Source organism: Larus michahellis, chromosome 3 (assembly GCF_964199755.1).
Source record: "Larus michahellis chromosome 3, bLarMic1.1, whole genome shotgun sequence".
NCBI lineage: Eukaryota > Metazoa > Chordata > Aves > Charadriiformes > Laridae > Larus > Larus michahellis.
The window spans coordinates 52,004,390-52,022,738 of record NC_133898.1 but is presented as its reverse complement, the minus strand read 5'-3'; the positions used below and the strand labels follow the sequence as shown (position 1 = coordinate 52,022,738).

At 44.9% G+C, this 18,349-nt stretch overlaps 1 protein-coding gene across 3 annotated transcripts; it reads left to right on the top strand.

Annotated features, from left to right (window-relative positions):
* The first annotated feature begins 1,440 nt into the window (after nt 1–1,440).
* On the top strand, nt 1,441–14,704 carry AGT (angiotensinogen). 3 transcript variants are annotated; one of them, XM_074580162.1, is made up of 5 exons: nt 1,441–1,597; nt 6,561–7,380; nt 11,280–11,544; nt 11,989–12,133; nt 12,960–14,704. In XM_074580162.1, exons 2-5 carry the CDS (start codon nt 6,588–6,590, stop codon nt 13,149–13,151), a joined length of 1,395 nt encoding a protein of 464 aa, XP_074436263.1. In that variant the 5' UTR covers nt 1,441–1,597; nt 6,561–6,587; the 3' UTR covers nt 13,152–14,704. The 3 variants fall into 3 exon arrangements, with proteins under 3 accessions (XP_074436263.1, XP_074436264.1, XP_074436265.1); XM_074580163.1 differs by having other exon boundaries at nt 1,537–1,597; nt 6,564–7,380; XM_074580164.1 differs by lacking the exon at nt 1,441–1,597 and adding an exon at nt 4,036–4,174 and having other exon boundaries at nt 6,564–7,380.
* Nucleotides 14,705–18,349: the final 3,645 nt, after the last annotated feature.

Genomic DNA, 18,349 nt, shown 5'->3' with positions numbered 1-18,349 from the left:
CGATGGCCATGCCCTCTGGGATTTCATTTAGTCTCTTTTTGTACCAGCAAAGACTTTCGGTCTCTGTAGCATCCTATGGCAGTGCCTCCTGCAGCTTATATATGTGAAAGGGCCCTTCCTTTCATTTACATTTGCTGCCTGATAGTTTTACTGCGAACACGCTGATTCTGGCATCGTTACAAAACAGTGACTCAGGACTTTCTGTTCGCCTTCATCGTTTTGTGTTTATACTCCCCATACCAGTGGTTGCTCTTCCAAACTGAAATGCCTTGGTCTCTGTAGGCACTTGGCCACTCTACAAAGTTTTTCCTAGATGTCTCACAAATGGTGGTCCTTCCACCATCACGACTGCCTGCCACACCTGGGGCAGCCACTGCAGCAGCTGATGAAGCGATATTCCCTGTCTTCCTTTTGCTGGATCCTCCCACGCGGGCATCCTTTTTTTCCTTTCCTTCCTGTCTTTTTCCCAGTGCCTGTTTGCGCACTCCGTTGGGTGCCTTGTCCAGACCCCACGCTGTTTTTCCTTACCACAGCAGAAGAGAGAGGGAACATTAAGAATGTTGATAGGGTGTAGAGGTTTACTATTACCAACATCAACCTGCAGGCTGTATAAACAAACTGTTTGTGGCGTACCTCACTCGAGGTACTTTTAGTCTTAAAAAAAGAAACCCTGAAATTTAGTAATGAATGATATATGACCATGTACATGCTATTGTGTCTGAGTTAGCCATATATTAATTCATAATCTATGTAGGTCAGACACTGCAACTCAGCTTAGGAAGGGCCCACGTGAAGGTCTGTGATCTGAGGCTGTGACCAGAATAATTTATTATCCCTCCTTCACGACTCCCACCGTAACCTTGCAGAAGACAAGAACGTCGTCACAGGAGTGCATCTGGCCCCTTTGAGTTCAGATCTCAGAGCAAAATTTGGGAAGGCTGGAAAGCAAACCGAACAAAACAGAATAAAATATTTACTATTGTCTCCGCAAAAAGTGCTGAATTTTATACAGCCTTTCCCAGAATGATCTGGATCAATGAAAACACTTTTTGACAACATGGAGACGTGATGTTCTTCAGCAAAAGAATAGCCGCCTGGCTGATCAATCGAAATTCTCGCTTGGACAGAATCATTTTCCCTTTCAAGACTGAATTACTCACTGCCAGCTGTAGCGTTAGTGTTCCTCTGCCAGGGTTAAAATTTCCGAAGCCTGTTTGATGGTATTTACATGAAATAGCACTAGCAGCACCACCACTGGGAAATTTTCACGGGGCAGGGGAGCACTTCCATGTTAGCACTTCTCAACGGAGACCTCAATTGGGCGAAAGAGATGAGAAGCAGGACTGCGAGGGAACCCGTGACCACAGCACCAGTGTTTTTCCACCCCTCTTCGCTCCCTCTCAGCAGCGACCATGAATAACAAGCAGGAAAAACACAGGCAGGTTTTGAAGAGAAATGAGGGCAGTGGGGGGGAGGAGGGAGGGCTCCTCTTATGCAAGAGCGGGTATAAAAAGGGGAGCTGAGTGCCCCTCCAAAATCGGGAAGAGCGGGGCAAAAGGAGAGCGTGAACCTCTTCACTGAAGAGCAGGTTTGAGAGGTCTGTGTTTCTTTGTACCTTTACTGCAGCTGTTGCAGGGCGAGATTCATTAGGAAACGTGCGTGGGCCCTGGGCTTGCTTTACACAGGGGATGCCTTTAGGAACAGCCTTGCTTTGACCTTCTTCGGTTCCTAGTTGCTGGAAAGCTTTTTGCCCAAGTTTGGCCTGAGGCAGGTTTTCTGGCACAGCTTTCTTTGGGGCACCAAATCCTCGGACACTGGAGCTGAAGGGCAGGATAGTCTCTCTTCTTTCTGAAGCCAAAGCTCTGTCTTTAAGTACATGCTTGTACCTAAAACCACAGCAACCCAACAAAAAAAAAAGCCCGACAAAAGGGTCCACATATAGTAATTGGAATAATCATTGTGCACTCTTGCTTAAAAAAGGCTCAGTAGTAAAGCAAAAACTAACTGTAATTAAGTCTGACTAGGATAAAATATGTTCCAGGTGTAGCAGTCTATGTTCTTCATAGTCTGAAAGCTGCTCCTTTTGTAGAAACTGTGGAAAGATAAAAGACGAAGATCTAAGAAGTGCGATAGTGCATGATGCATCTTAATAGGGGAATATTAATTGAGTGAGCCTAAGTGACTGGCAAATTAGGGAGGTTTTGTGTCCGAGCTTTGTAGTAGAGTATGAAAATAAGCTGAAATCAAAGGTTCTCCCTCATTACCGAGGCCAGACAAATTCCCAGTGGTCTGAAGCAGGACTAGCACTGTGTTGAAAGCGGGTCATTGAACACTTTCTGGTGAAACTTTTTTTCTGGAGAAAGCTGGGTATTTTAATTAATTGACTTTATTGATTGAGTTGGGAGGAAAAAAAAAAAAAGACAGGCTCCTGTGCTCCCCAAAGATACTGACAAGTTTTTGTCAACAGAAAAAAAAAAGAACTGAGTGCATGAACGCTAAAAAAGCCCTAAAGGTTGACCTGGCAGAAACGCCTGAGAAATTTCAACTGAACACTGAACTTCTCTTATGTGACAGAGCCACCAGAGCAGCACACCGGAGTTAGCGTTCAGCTGCCTCCTGCTCCCCCCATTTTGCAGGGCAGCATCCCCTGCGGCCAGGGATGCCCGCCTCGGGGCTGGTGCCCAGAGCTAAAGGAGACCACCAGGAGCTGCAGCATGACTTTGTCATGGACCACGGAGGAGCTGGATGCAGGAGATACCCAAACAACAACACTCTCGGGTGCTAGAGCAGCGTTTCTAAATCATGCATATAGGCACAATGATGTAAGGAAAAAAAAATACGGTGTCTTTGGGTTATGTGATTTCCCCTTCCAGTGTTTATTGCCCACAGTAAACACATAAGGTTTATAACAGCTAAGGTAATCAGATTGTTTAAATGAAAAGCAGGGCTGCAGAGACAGAAATTTCCCCTCCCTTCGGCGTTAGACACCCGGCACACAGCGCTTGGGCCAGCAGGATGCGGCTGTCCCTACCTCCATCTTCAACTCCAGCAGCTCCAGCTGCCCAGGTGCGCTGAAAACATCCCGTTCTCTCTGCTCTCTCCTCGAAGCCAACATGTAACTGGGCACCGCAGTACAAACCATGCCTGACTGGCCCTCTAAAATCAGGACATGGACGTTAAAATCAGCCCTACTCCCATTATAGCCATGGGATTTTAATTACTAACTGTCACAGGGGCACTGAGGAAGGCCCAGTCTAACCCAAGTGCACCATCCCCAGTTTGATTCATTGTTTATTTGCTTAAAGAGAAAGAAGGGGCATGCCAAACTGGAGGATCATTTCAGTAGTAGTAGAAAAGTAGCAAAAAGGTGTCCAAATCCGCCCCCTTTGCCAAATAGTTCTTGGAAAGCTAAGACTGGGAGGTATGACATCTCAGTGATCTGTCTCTGGCAACCTAATCCATCTCACTTTCACCCTCTCCTTTTCAACACATTTTGTTTTAAAGAGGAAAAAGAACAAACTTTTGATCTTCTGCTTAGGTCAAGAGGGGAAAAAAAAAGGGTAAAAAATGAGAGTTTAATCATTTTACTCTGCAGTAGCATACACGTCCCACTCACTGATGGGTACCCAAACTGCAAGGCAGAGATTAAAGGCAATTTATCCAAGAAGAAACAAAGTCTGGTCTGACTGTACAACAAATACAGGAACAAAGAAATCTGCATTTCTTTGAGTCTGGCACAAAATGAGCCGAGTTATTTTCAGCTCCTATAATCGGTTCTTCTGCGTAGTAAAACGCCCGTGTCTGTCTTGGTAAATGTGTAACTGCAGGCTATGCAGATGTGCGGGGCCTGGGTAAAGGTTGTGTATCCGTCCCTAGAACTTTCTCTGCAGCCAGTGTTAAGCCGTGCTCAGGTTTCATCGAGTCCTGTCCGGCCTGAGCTAACCGGACAGGGTTAGCTGTCAGGTTTCAGCGCCCCCCCGCTCCCCGCCGACCTGTGATGTAAAGTAGCTTTGCGCAATGCCACTGCAGATATGTAGAAAGGGCCCTCCCGTGGAAAGGGCATAAATCCACCAGCAATCACGACGTACCGCTCCAGGGGGACGAGGTGTCGGAGGAGCCTGCCCAAGGTGGGGGGACAGCACCAGAGGGGCGGCACACACCAGGACGGAGGCGAGTAAGCACACTTCCTGGATTTGCTTTGAATGCCAGTTTCTCAACTCAGGTTTTCACGCTCTTCTGAAAGGCTCTGGACTGACTTCTTTAGGGAAATAAACCGCCCTTGCTTTCCGCAGATCGAGCTTAGCGTAAGTGCTGTCAGAGAGAACTGCTCCTCTTGCTTCTGCTCATGAGAAAAGAGCTGACGTGATGGCTCTGGCAGCCATAGAGAAGTAACCACCGGCCACCAGCGGTGCCTAACGGCACAGCCTGACCAGGTGGCAGAGAGTCATCCTCCCTGCTGCTACAGGAAGGATTAAGAAATGCTACAAAAGAATTGTATGTTGAAAAGAACAGGATGGGAAGGGTAGTGCGTCTAATTCGTGGCTTTTTGGTATGGTTTTTCTGAGCCATCGCTTTGTGGAAAACGCAGAGTAGACTGGAAATGCAGTAGCACAGTAGCTGGGCTAACTGTGAAGATGAAGTTGGGAAGACACCTCCCAAGATAATTTTTTAACTGCTCATAAGGAATGAAGACGACCTGCAGTACTGCGTGTCACTTGCTGCCAGTGGGGCTGGGGAGGCGAAGACGTGTCAGGGAGCAGAGGGGACAGCAGCACCGACTGCCACTGCCTACACACTAATTTAGAGGATGGGGTGGGAGTTACTGGGGAAGAGCAATCCTTGGATCAAGGCACAGGGCTATAAGTCCTCCCCTGCATGGGAACAAATAGTTTTAGGCCCGGACCACGGGCACCTGCTAGGAAGACGCTCAGACTTCCCAGGGGGCCATCACAACAGCAGGAACTCCATTTGCAAACCAAGCTGTTAGATAGGAGCCTACAGCCTGGGAATGTAGATGGGCACCTTAACGGGCATATGTAATCAGCAAGGTACGTCTAATTACCAAGCATCTGCGCACCTCAGTTGTTGTATTTGCAGGAGAGCGGTGATACTGCAAACTGGAGTATTATTAGGCTTGAAACACTTGGGGATCCCTCAGTGAAGTGAATATGGTTATACATTGTAAATCAGACTGGGAAGGTGACAGGTCTTGAATTTAAACCCAGACACTTGTACCCTGTGTAAATTAAAGTGTTGCTGACACAGACATCGCACCGCGTCCTCTTCAAAAGGCTCAGGCTACCAGACTGATAACAGCTGACAGGCCCAGCGCGACTCAAAAAATCCTGGAGAAAGAAGACAGAGAGCAGAGCTTGGTTACTGGCAGGACTGTTAGCATTTTGCCCATTCAGTGAGCTCTGCAGAGCTTAGAAGTGCAACAGAGGGTGAACAGAGCCACAATAAACAAGAAATGACTAGTAGAATAAAAATACAGCTCTGAATAACAGGGTTTTGGCCAATGGTAAGTGTTATAGATGCATAATTTCCAATGCATTTGGATTTCAAATACACAAAGTCAGTGTCATATACTAGAAATCCAGGGAAGGTACAGCAGAGCTTATTAGGTATCAAAAAATTGGCTATAGGAAATTATAAAAATGCAAAATTTGTCAGTGTGTTCGCACACACGTGTGTGTGTATGTATGTGTGTTTATATGTGCCTGTGACTGTCTCATTCCCAGTATTCACCAGATCCTTTGTACCAGAACACCAGTGACATCCAACTCCAGTAAAATTCTCTACTTCTCGTCAAGAAAAACAAGAGCAGCAGGTGGTCTTTTACCGCAGGAGAAGACTGCCAGCATAGTAGAGTAAAACTCAGCTTACTCCTTCTAACTCTGTATTCAGATAAAGAAGGTGCTATGAAAATGGTTTCAGCATTAGCACATTTGTATAAGGAAGCCTTGAGCTTGTTTGCCTAGAAGCTAGAATGAATGTTTGCGCTGGGCTATGAAAACACAAAACGCTCTGCTAGTGCCAAGTATTATGCTGACTAGACACACAAAGCGGGATCGTGCAGTGCTCGGACCTGAAGAGACCTGGTTTCCAAACCCACTTCCCGCATAACAGCAGGCAAATCGCTTACCCCGTGCACATGTCAGCAAGATTTAGCGCAGCAGTTTGCAGAGGCATCTCTGACCAGCTCCCGGGAACAATATATTGCGTGATTATAACATTTTGCCAGAACTAGCACACGCTAGTTTGCAAGCCTGACTAGACAGTATGCACAACCACATCGCTTCCCGTGCTAAGGCGTTAGGGTACTGCAGCGGGTAATGGAGTCAAATCTGTGCTTAGAATTTCCCCACCTGCTGCCATTGAAACTGGTGGCCGTCTCACCCTGAGCTTTTCAGGGGGCAGAGGCAGACCAGCCAGCACCACATACCGGAATTCCTGCCTGTGTAACTCCAACACAGCACTAGCACCTCACTCTGCGAGTGAGAGAACTGGTGTTTACAGCAGGTTGATCAGTCTTATTTCCTCCCCACTTTTTCTTTCAGCAGACACCGTGGAAACAATTTTTCAACATGAACCTGGTAGCAGATCTTCTCTGTTTGTTGGCGTGCCTCACTGCAGTGACTTCTGACCGGGTCTATGTCCACCCTTTCAATTTGTTTTCTTTCAACAAGAGCACCTGTGAGGAGCTGGAAAGCCTGGTCCAGGAGGGAAAGAAAACTTTTGTCCCTGTCTCCATCGAGTCCCAAACCACACCTGCCTATGAAGATGACCTGAAGGACAGGGACAAGCTGGAAGCCCCGAGCCTGAGTGGCCGGGGGAGGCAGAAGCTGAGCTACTTGAAGGACTTTGTGTATGTCCTGGGTGTGCGGTTTTACAGCGAGCTGCGGGAAGCGCGACGGGGCCAAAACGTGCTCCTTTCCCCAACAAGTCTTTATGGCTCCCTGGTGTCTTTCTACCTGGGCGCCTCAAACCAGACAGCAGTCGATTTGCAGGGGTTGCTGGGATTTGTTCCCCCCTCCGGAGACCCTGACTGCACCTCCAGGGTGGACGGACACAAAGTTCTCTCCAGCCTGAGGATGATCGAGAGCCTCATCAAGAGCAGGGACGAGGAGCTGCTCTTTTCCAAGACGCTCTGCCTCTTCTCTGCCCCCGGCATACCTCTGTCCCAGCTGTTCGTGCAGGACTTGCTCCCCTCCACTGATGCTCTCTACGCCCGAGCTGTTGACTTTACAAACCCAAGCGAGGCCGCAAAGCAAATAAACGCCTTCGTGGAGGCCAAAAGCGAGGGCCGAAGCAAGTGCTTACTGACAGACATCGATCCATCCGCCGACCTGCTGTTTGCAGTGGATGTCCGCTTAGCAGGTATGAGGGAGCACTGCTCATTTTGGGGACAGGCTGAGTGGAGGATGGGCAGTGGCCCTGCTCCCGGCAAGGAAGCAAGGTCGTACCTGGCCAGTGGCGAAAGGGAAGGGCTCAGATGAAAGGCTGAACCGCTGCTCCACGTACAGTGCCCTGCTCCCCACCACTGTGCTGGGGGTCCTGCCTGCACTCTGCCACAAGCCAGAAAGGGCAACGGGGAGGAGGTGGAGGGAGATGGCCTCCAAGAAGTTTTCCTTGTCCAGGAAGCTGAGGATTAGGAAAGGTGTGGGAAGGGGAATAAGAGAGGATTACGCAGCATTTCTGACTGCAAAAGAACTAAAAGTCACGAGCGGCCTCCAGCAAAAACAATCAGGAAGTAGGTTTAAAGCAAGCCAGAAAAATACCTTTCCCCAGGACCTGTATTTCCACAGGGGAGGTGGGGGTAACAGGCCAGAGGTACGGTTTCAAGAAAGGCTAAAAAATATAATAGACGTGACCCCTCTAGTGGCTATTAAACACAGAAATCTGGAGGCAACTTCTAGCTCAGGAAGCAACCAAACAAGCTACCAGTTATGGAAGCAGGGAGCAGATACAAAACTAGAAGAATTAAGGCAATCCCTTATTTAGCTAGGGTCATTCCATGCTGCCGCCCCAGAAATCCCCCTGTACCACAGCTGAGCCTCCTCTTCTGACTGTAGCTGCTTTTCAACATCCTTGCTACAGAATACCAGAGACAGCATGCTTTAAGACAGCTTGCCTACCAGCGACTGTATTTCAGAAAACTTGCAGTGAGCGCTAAGTTTCTAAACGGGCCTCTGCTGATAAAGGTGGAGCTCTGGTCCTCTTGAAATGCTTTTGTGCCTTCATCTTCCCACCACCTGTAAACTGGATATCAGGTTTTCTTTTCCTTTCACGGATGCTGTCATTGACTGATACCAACCCCTCAGGGAGCTGTGAGCAGTTTTCTCTTTGGTGTAAGGTCTAGCATAGAGACAATACTGCAAAAATAATTCTCGTGTTGCGGACTTGGGCATGGCCACAAGAGCAGAGTTTTCCTTTAGCAGAACAATTTCTTCTTCTTCTATATTGGAAACTTGTAATTTTATTAGCTTAGGAAGACATGCTTGCAGGTCTGAGTCACTGGGCCACTCTACTACCTCCACTCTCTCAAAAGGGTGAACTTGAGATGATGTGGTCTCCACACATGGGATGGAGAAAATTGGCTCAGGAACAAATGAACTAGATAAGCAACTCTCTTCTAATAAACATAGGAGATGACTTCAGCACTTGCTTTGCCATTTGGTTGCGGAGGGTCAATCATGACAGCCGATGCTGTCACGTTCCATGTCTGTCCCTATAGCTACAGAAAGGAAAAACTACATTTTTTTCGGTGTGAAACACATTATATATTCTCCTGAGATGCTATCAACAGCCACAGGATTGATAAAATGACAGAAATCCATACAAAACAACAACTAAATGTTCCAGTGGTCTCAACTGTTGTTTGCATGCACACAGTTGTTTTCACATTTATAGACTTGCTGCCGAGCAGGGACTGCCATTTAGAATCCAGTGCAGAACATCAGCTGCAAATTCTACTGAGAGACTTTTTTTTTTTTCTGAAGTTGCAAAATAATTACAAACTAGTGAATGAAAATAGCACCGTGGGACTGCACAATCTCAAGTACCCTGACCTTCTCCTATTTAAACTCACTTTTGTACAGAGACCCCTCAACAACTTCAGTTTTAACTAGAAATTTGGTAGGATGGTTTTTGCTGGGGTTTTTTTGGTTTTTTTTTTTTTTTTTTTGGTTTGGGTTTTTTGGTTTTTTTGTTTTGGTTTTTTTTTTTTTTAAAGTAAAAAGTCATAGCTTTCCACAGAAAGTCACCCTCTCATTAAACTTGTCAGGCTGGCATAAAGCCTGTACTACAGAACATGGAGATCATCACCTGAAGCAAAGAGGCCCAGCCGTTCTTTCTTGTAGTCCCAAGTCAGCCCTGCAGAGCGCTCTTTTACACGCCCAGGCTCCATCTTCGCTCCGTGATTGACAGCCTGTTTCACATCAGTTATCTTCCCTATATTGTAGACACGGGTTTCTTCCCTGCTCTGCTGTGGTTGCCGAAAGGTTGCCCAATCCCACAGCTTCTGTGTCCTGATACGAGAGATCTCACTGTAAGAAACCAATTCTTCCAACCTGTCAGCTGTCGCCTTCTATAGAAGGGAGTTCATCTGCAGTTTTCTTCATTTTACATTCCAGGTCTCCAAGGCAAAAAGCTGGGTTTCTTAAATACATTGTAAATGCATCTCTCCCATGTCCAAAAAAACCGCTGTAAGAAACAGATAGCCATATTAAGACTACTAATGTCTTTTAGAGCGCTTTCAGGGGAATGCACACTTAGTGACACATTTGAGGGCACAAATGTCCGGACCCTCAACCAGCAGAAGGCCACAGGGAGCCGATTTGTTGTGGTTCCAGGCTGGCACAATATTAATGGACTCAGTCCCGAAGTCAATAGCAGAGCTTTGAAATTTTGCAATATCTTTCCCAAGACTGTTTAAAAACAATTACTATCCCATGTTGACACATCTAGCTATCTGAATGCTCAACTATTTTTTTTTCCTTTTATTTAACTGTTACAGCCTTGACTTTTGCTATGCTGTGAGAAAAATTTCTGCAGGTTATACAGATCACATGAAAGCGACTCCTTTCTCCTTGCTCTTGTAAAATAAGAAAAAAAGAGGACCAACGCTACTTCCTTATTCTTTGTTTTTCGTACGCCTTTCACATCTCCTACCTGCTGCTTCTTTTTGGTGAAGTTATAGCAAGTGAAAGTGGCTACATGCTCTTTTTATGCAAGGTCATTTGAGCGGCAGGCGTCCCTATGCAAAATCACTTACTACATATTAAATATGTTATTAAATATGTTGTCTGGATTTATTGGAGGATTGACTAGTTAACAGTACAGCTAGACCAGCTCCTATTTTATACCAGTATTAATTACTTCAACGCAAGGAGGTACCACAATGTACACATCTGTTATTCCCTAATTCCACCAAATAGCAATTTTGAGATTTCTGATCTTTGCCCTTCTCGCTGATGGCTGTAGTTTCTTTAATGCCAACAGGATTATCTGCCTAACTGGGCAGCAGGACTGATCTCTGTGGCAGTGAGCAGATAAGATGTTGAAAGGCAAAGCTGCACAGAAGCAGCGGGAGGCGAGAGCAAGGCTTCCCAAACTTGTGAACTGGGTAAGACATTTATATTAAGGTTGAGCAAGTGTTCAGGCATGTTCCTTTTTTACCCCCTTGGCTCAATCAACACTTCAGTGTCATGCTCGCTACCTTCCCCATTGCTTTGGGTCCCAAGGTGGCCGAGGGTGAGCCCTCAGCCCCAGCTTGCGCTGCCTTCCCTCTCCTGAGCCCACCTGGCTGCCTGAGAGCTCTCCTGCGGCAAGGGCTGGTCCTGATGGATGTGCTCCCAGATGTGCCATCACAGCTGCTCAGGGGATGAAGAGGAAATCCAAGCAGACCCTCCACACAAGCCTACAAGCCGAGTGGGAGCCACATGGCAGCCTGTGAGGAAGCAGGCAACCAAGCCAGCAGAAACGCTGTGCCCAGGAAAGGCCACAAAGCCAGCAGACATGTGGCAGCTTTGGCCACAGCCCTGGTGGTCGTGGTCCCTGTGCTGTGAGCCTGCGTCGGCCTCTGCCTGATGCTGCCAGAAGGCATATTAAAGGCAGGATACATATGGTTACAGCAGCTAAATGCAATTTTATACACGCAGCCCTTGTCTATTGCACAGCGTGGTGCTTTTAAACAAACATACGTACCAGCTAAGGGGCAGAGGGGAGGAGTGAAGAAAGAAAAGAATCAATTTCTTCTTTTTCAATCTGTTTTTCAGTGAACCTTAAGCAAGCCTCCCGGCTCAAAGAGCCTCAGGAGTTCCATGTGGATTCAAGCACGAAGGTCTTGGTCCCCATGTTGTCAGTCACGGGGACGTTCAAGTACAAAACCGATGCCAGTGGGACTTTTTCTGTGGTGGAAGTCCCCATCAGCAAGACGGCGCTGCTGGTGCTGCTGCAGCCCATCAATGGCAGCGACCTGGAGCATGTGGAGTCCCAGCTGCCGTTGCAGTCCTCGGCCTGGCTTCAGCAGCTGTCTCCAAGGTAGGGACGACGAGACGGGGTGCACTGCACAGGCACCGGGTCGGATCCTGCCAGGGAGGGTTTAACACCAAGCACAGAGAGGAACACCCACAAACCCAGGGAACCTCGCTCCGAGGGAGCTCAACTTCAGCGGGATCGGCTTTGTATCTGGGGGTATTCCAAGGAAACAAGCAAAGTGCCTTTGCATAGCTGACAACACAGGACCCATGAACTGGGATGATCTGGGGTTTAACAGCACACCCGGGGCAGATTTAGGGTGACTTCCCACATGGAAACAGTAACATGATGCCCATGGGCCCTTGGTAGCTGTCTGTGCCCACATTCTGAGCACTTCTTGAGGCTGTTTTCACACGCCCATTTCCCCAGGACTGCCCAAACACCATGCTTTCACAGGTGAGAGCCTGCACGCACTCATCCCTCTCTCTCTCTCTCTCTTTTCCACAGAGAAATTAAATTGACGCTGCCGGAGTTAAGAATAGAAGGCAGCTCCGATCTACAGGAGCTTCTTGCAGATATGGAACTGCCAGCACTGCTGGGGAAGGGGGCAGATCTCAGTAAAATAAGCGACACCAATCTAACAGTTGGAAAGGTACAGTACACATCACTGGCATTAAAAAAAAAAAAATGCCTCCTGCTCAGTTTCATCCTCTTTAACTGTATAAATTTACATAGAGCAAGCCAGTCAGAGCTATGTGGGACACATGCTAGTAGGAGACTTTCCAGATGACTGAAAGATAGTGAATACTTTTTAGATTAACCCATCAGTTTGCTTTAAACTATTCACTGCAGCAAACATAACGTGCAACACAGGTGAAATTTAAGGCCTGAGCATGCTGGGTACTCCGAGTACAAATTAAGACTGCATTTGTTACCACCTCCAGCTCAAACACCTCCAGGCACCACAGCTGGAGCAAGTAGTAGAGGCCGCAGCTACTGGGCTGTCGGGGATAATCTGCCATCATTCTGGGTCTACTCCCAGAAATGACAAATGCAGAGGTGCACGCAGCACGTCAAGACAGGCACCAGCATCCAATTCCCCAGGGGAAGAAGCAAAAGCTTGAAAGAGAGGGCTGTCTTTCATAAAAAGAAGGCAAACTATGTTCCAGAAGTATAATTCGAGTGCCTTTACTTTTATTTAATTTTATATTTGGAAGGTATCCTACCTTGGAAGTTCTGTCAGGGGCTGCCAGGGTACCAGGATTTCATACAGCCCAAGATTCCAAGCAGTTGTAGAGCTTTTTCACAGGTTATGGAACAAGTACTCCAAGGTCTTTTTAAACATCCATGGAGGCTGTCCTGTGCTGCTTACAGCTGATCTAAGTTACTGATTACTTCATGTGCATTTAAACCCTCATTCATCTCTCCACTCTAATGCTCTGATGACTCTGGATTTACTCGTATGTTTTGCCTTACAGGTAATAAATAAAGCCTTTTTCAAACTGACCGGTGATGGAACAGATCAGCCGGAAGACCCCGCAGCACAGAAGGAAGATTTGGTGTTCCTGGAAGTAACACTGAACAAGCCGTTCCTCTTCGCTGTCTTTGAAGAGAAGTCAAGGGCAATGCTTTTCCTTGGCAGAGTTACAAACCCACTGCAGGGGGTTTAAACACGGCCACGGGGGATGGGCAGGGAGGGGAATGACGCACATTTCCCATCACCTTTTTCTTACTCATCAGCTGTTTTTATGATCTTGTTGAGCGCTCTACTTAGCTTTGAGATGAAGCAGGTAGTGTTTGAAATACAGCTTTTTGAAAGCTAAAACATCGCAATATTTCATCCCACTTCATCTGTTTCACGTGAGATGACTCAAACTCTTCCTCCAGCTTCTCTTCTTTCTTTATTCCTACTTTGTCTCTCCCCTTCTGCCCCCAGCTCCCTTTTTTGATGCAGTGAGGACAAAGTAGTAGCCAGCAGGGCATTGACTTAAAAAAAAAAAATAAATAGTTTTACAAGCACAGGCAGCATATATTATGGAAAAGAATAGAAAAAGACCTCTTCATTCCTTAAGAGGTCACTTTAATTTTTTTAGTTTGGTCAGTTTTGTAAGAGAGACCCCCTTTTATGTTACAGTGGAAGTTTTACAGTTATCCACAGAGATTTCTAGCTTCATCAGCAACATTTTCCTTTAAAATGCTGCCAGCAGCACAGGCAGGCTTCGTTTGTCCCACTGAGACAAGATTTTTTGCCTTGGAAGCAAAAACACATTTAGAGGAAGTTTCTGCTTTCTGCAGCCCAGATGGATACATTCATTTCTTAACTCTATGGAAAAGCTAAAAATAGAGTTTGGTAGCATTAATGGATGCAATGGATAAATTCTCATCGCCTGACAGAATTATCTCCAACTTTTTTAGGGGGGGGGGAAGGCCTGCTATTCCAATACAATTCTATTCCTTGGATTACTTTCCAACCCTAGAGGCATTTATTACAGCCTTATAGTGACAAAGAACAGTACTGTTAGAGCAGCACAGATCTGTAAACTTTAACGTATCCAAACCATCTCTTCTTAAACAATAGCATTAATGGCAGTAATCTGTATTAGTATAAAAGACGGATGGGCTGGTACACGTGAATAAAAACGTTTCAGTGGTCCAATCCAACTCTTAACAGAGTCATAAAGGTTTGAAACATTAAACTGGAAAAACAGATTATTAGACGACTCTTGAATTGGGAAGTGAGGAATTGGGAATGAAGTCTTGGTACTAAGGAAAGCCTCTCAGTGGAACAAGGATATTCCATCTGTCATCTCTAGATTTGTCTTTAGCACCGATGGCGTTTAGAAAATAACTGCAAACCTCTTTGGTACATGATGCCAGATGTATCCTACAGAGCATGGTAGCTCCTTGTCATCCACAATGGCCCAAATGTTCATCCAATCCAAACCCATTAATGCCAGTGGCTTGCTGTCGCTCATGGAGATACACGATGGATCCTTCTAGCTTAACGGAAAAGACTAATAAGTAACACAACTCACTCTTGAGAATACTAAGGTTTCAAGTGCTATGATATAGCATCCATGTATTTATCTGATTATACTGTATGTATTCCAGATGCTCTAACATCTAAATATAGTATGTTTATCATATATACAGAAGCAATTAACTACAAATACGCAGAGACGGAAAGATGCAAATAAACCCACTTCCAAGTTGCTTTGCCACAGTTCAGCTGGTTTTATGTCCATAACTACATCCCTTGTTCTGGCTTCTGAAATTTGCTCCAAGTCAGATTTATGCTTTTTAAGACAGTAAATTGCAAATTATCATGCAATACAGCCAATGATACAGCTGTAAGCACGAAAGAAGCAGCTTCCAAGTGTTCATACTAATTTAAAAGTTATCCTGTTTCCTCATTAAAGTCAAAAGGTAGCATCAGCCGCAAACAAAATTTCAGACCACAAAATGCTCCATTTCCGTGATGAAGATGGAGGATAACGAAGGGGAGCCCCTGGCCACCCTGCCAGTAAGTTCTGGGACAAAATGCCATTATTCACCGGTGGGGGCTGCCTGCTGTTGGAAGGCTCACTACCCTGTACAGTGATTACAGGCAGAAAAACAAAGAAACAAACCCTACCACCCACAAACCAAACACTTTTCAGAAAAGAAACTTTGTGGTGGAGAGCACCTCTCCACTGACACCCTGGAGAAGAAAAGGAAGGAAGAAAGGGCCAAGATATGGAACTAAAAGTATACTGGCCAGAGCAAGGAACTGGGAAGAGAGAGGTGCTGGAGCAAGTGCTACAGTACCGAAAAGATAAATTAATTGCACATGTACCATTCTCTTACATATTTAAATGGTAAAAAACAAAACAAAAAACCCACCCCAACCCCCCCAACTAAATTTCTCTGCTTCCCCAACAATACATACGCCTGAAACTTGTTTCTGACATCAATTTTACATCTAAAATTTTTATGGTATTTTCCTCACTCTCATCTAGTGGTCTCCTCCGGTTCCACCAAATTCCCCTGCCAGGCACCGAGTGATGCCCATTCCAAGCATCCTAAGCATCATTCACACCCTGAGCTCTCAGCTGCAGTCCACAGCTCAGCAGCACCAACGAAGCACCTCAAATCATGCTCTAACAGATGGGAGATTTGGAGAAAGAAAGCAAAGACAAGGACAGTCTTTTTAAGCTTCATCAAAACAACCCAGTTTATCCCTGAGCATAGCTGACACTTATGCTGATAAGCTTAAAAAAAAAAAATAATTAAAAAATCTAGGCAGTTTGCTTCCTCATCCCTCTAGTTCAAGCATGAAAATACAACTGCTGATGGAAAAAGCAGAGTAAATATTCCTCAATATTGAGTAGTCCAGCCAAATACACATATTGCTAGTTATCTTGAGGTGACGAGGTTAAAACAGTCTGTTCCACTTCTGGTATACCCACAAACTTAAGAATCTAATCACCATTTTAGAGGAAAACATGCCACCACTCTTTCCCTCCCCAATGCTATTATACAAAACCTCTTCCAGCTAAATTCCTTCCAGCCTTAGAAAGGCATAGCAAGTTTTCTAGAAATCCTAGAAGAAGAAAAAGGCACAAAATCTGCATTACTGTCATGAAGTGAAGTGCACTTAAAAAAATAATATTCTGACGAACAGAAGAAAGAGAATTAGCAGCAGAAGACATCACTATCAGAACACACTTACTCATATGGTAGATCCTCTCCTCCTGACTGATCCACAGTGTTTGAAAAGGCTAAAATTCATTTCACCAAAGACAAAGCCAATTCACACCTCTTGTTTCTTTCAACAGGGTTACCACAGAAGTTTTTAACTAATGTCGCATTCCCCTGAAAGAAAATTAAATGCTATTCAAGTGAACAAAAATCAAAGATGGGGAACTGACATAAAACCAGTGATATAGACATTTACAGCAATCATAGGACCATTCAATAATTCTGATTTGCTATACAATGTTATTTCCTGCCCTGAAATTAAAGCTGGTCTTCAATGGAAGAGAAGAGAATTCAGCCTGTATACTCAGCAAGCTGGCGATGACAAGCAGGACGTGGTGTTACTGCAGGGAGGTGTGGGAAATCCCACGTGACAAAAGGGCAAGTAACCTTTTCGTGCCCTTTTGGTTTGGTACATAGATAGCATCCTTCTCCCTGCTTTTAGAGGAAACAAACAAAGCTGGTCCATCTTCACTCACTAGTATGCACAGATCTCAGAATCTGCTACTTTTGTGACAGATATTACGGAAATTTAAGTTTATAGAGCTATACCTTCCAAAATAAGAAGTTGCACAATGCATTTACAATACTACAATCTCAGTCTTGTATTACAACTTACACATTCATTTTATAATACGAAAATGTTGAAAACAACAGCAGCTAGTGGTAGCAAGACATCTGTACTCCTAACTCTTAAGAAAAGCAAATGCAGAGGTGCAGGGAGACCAAGTTTTCCAGGTTCATCAATTAGAAGCCTGTAAAAATATAATACAGACCACAGACTTCATGTTCATAACAGTAAGAGTTATGTTCATTCAGCAGTGTGTCCCTCAGCCCTTGGCTGGCTGAGGATCTCCCCGTCAATGAATGAGACAAACGGATCTGACATCCAGCAAGTTGGTTCACTTTGCTGTTTTTCTTCAGCAATAAATTTGGATGCTGTCTCAATTGTACGTGTTGCCATGAACAGAGAGATGCTAAGCAAATTAGAAGAGCCAAATGCTGCTCTTCATCACTCAGACTGAATCCAAGAACCACCAACATAATTTTAAGACGTAGCACTTATCCCCTACCTCCTTCATAAAATTTAGAAACGTCATAATAATCACTTAGCCTAACTGCTTCAAAAGCGCAGTGATCACATAGTTGTGTCTTCTCAACTGAAACACAGTCAATTCTCTAACAGTGAGAAAAGACCCACCTCGGTGCTGTGAAAGGTTTGTTCACTACAACTTCAGTGCTACATAACAGCTATGTGCTACGAACTCCATGTCTCTAAGTACTTGGAAGACCTGCATCATCTCCGGCTCTCCCTCTAAGACCCAAACTCTCTAAATACTTTAGGAATAAATGTGTATTTTTAATTAATAAACATGAACTAGAATTCTAGTGTTAAATTTTCACAGGGTAAAAAAAAAAAAAACAACACAAAAACAAACCACAAAACCTTCCTTCACTCACACAAGACATTCCCTCATTTGAAAGCCTCAAATTCACCTCTTCCTGTCCCCAGACTGTGTTACCTGTCCCTCACATATAAGAGAGACATGTCAATAGGCAAATCACTCTAGGCTCAAGAGAGCTCTTTGTTAATCCTTCTACCATTTAAAACCCTAATAACACTCTCAAATTTCCTGCTATGTAAAGATGCACTTTGTACTGAAGTAACTAGGTTTGAAGTTGCAAGAATTCTACGAGTACTCAGGCACAATCTTCCCCTGAATTCTAATAAACAATATAATACAAACCGGAAATATGCTAACTTTGAATAAATTCTAGCTTAGTGAATTAAGTTTTAGTCTGAAAGAAAACAGGTGGCATGAATGTAACAGCCAGTAAGTTAGATACTGATACTAGGAATTATTCTTGAAATTTAAAGTACTTTAAGAGCTTTTTTATGCAGCACTTCTCACCAACAAGGTCCGTGAAAAAAAACAAATCAATAAAAAACATTCAAAACCCAAACAAACCATATCCCATGATGAGGGAAAGTAGGGAAGTGCAAAGCAGTAACAAGAAATAATGGATTCCTATTCCTGTGAGCACTTTCTTTATTCCAGAAGAGCTGGAATAAAGTCCCATCGGAAAGCTTTTGACAGCCGTCAATGAATACATTTGATTCAAAAACATA

What these genes read in the sequence shown, in the direction of transcription:
- AGT (XM_074580162.1), top strand. Translation starts at nt 6,588, where the DNA reads ATGAACCTGGTAGCAGATCTTCTCTGTTTGTTGGCGTGCCTCACTGCA. An exon ending in AGTGGATGTCCGCTTAGCAG is followed by an intron (nt 7,381 to 11,279) that starts GTATGAGGGAGC and finishes TCTGTTTTTCAG; the next exon opens with TGAACCTTAAGCAAGCCTCC. An exon ending in CCAATCTAACAGTTGGAAAG is followed by an intron (nt 12,134 to 12,959) that starts GTACAGTACACA and finishes TTTGCCTTACAG; the next exon opens with GTAATAAATAAAGCCTTTTT.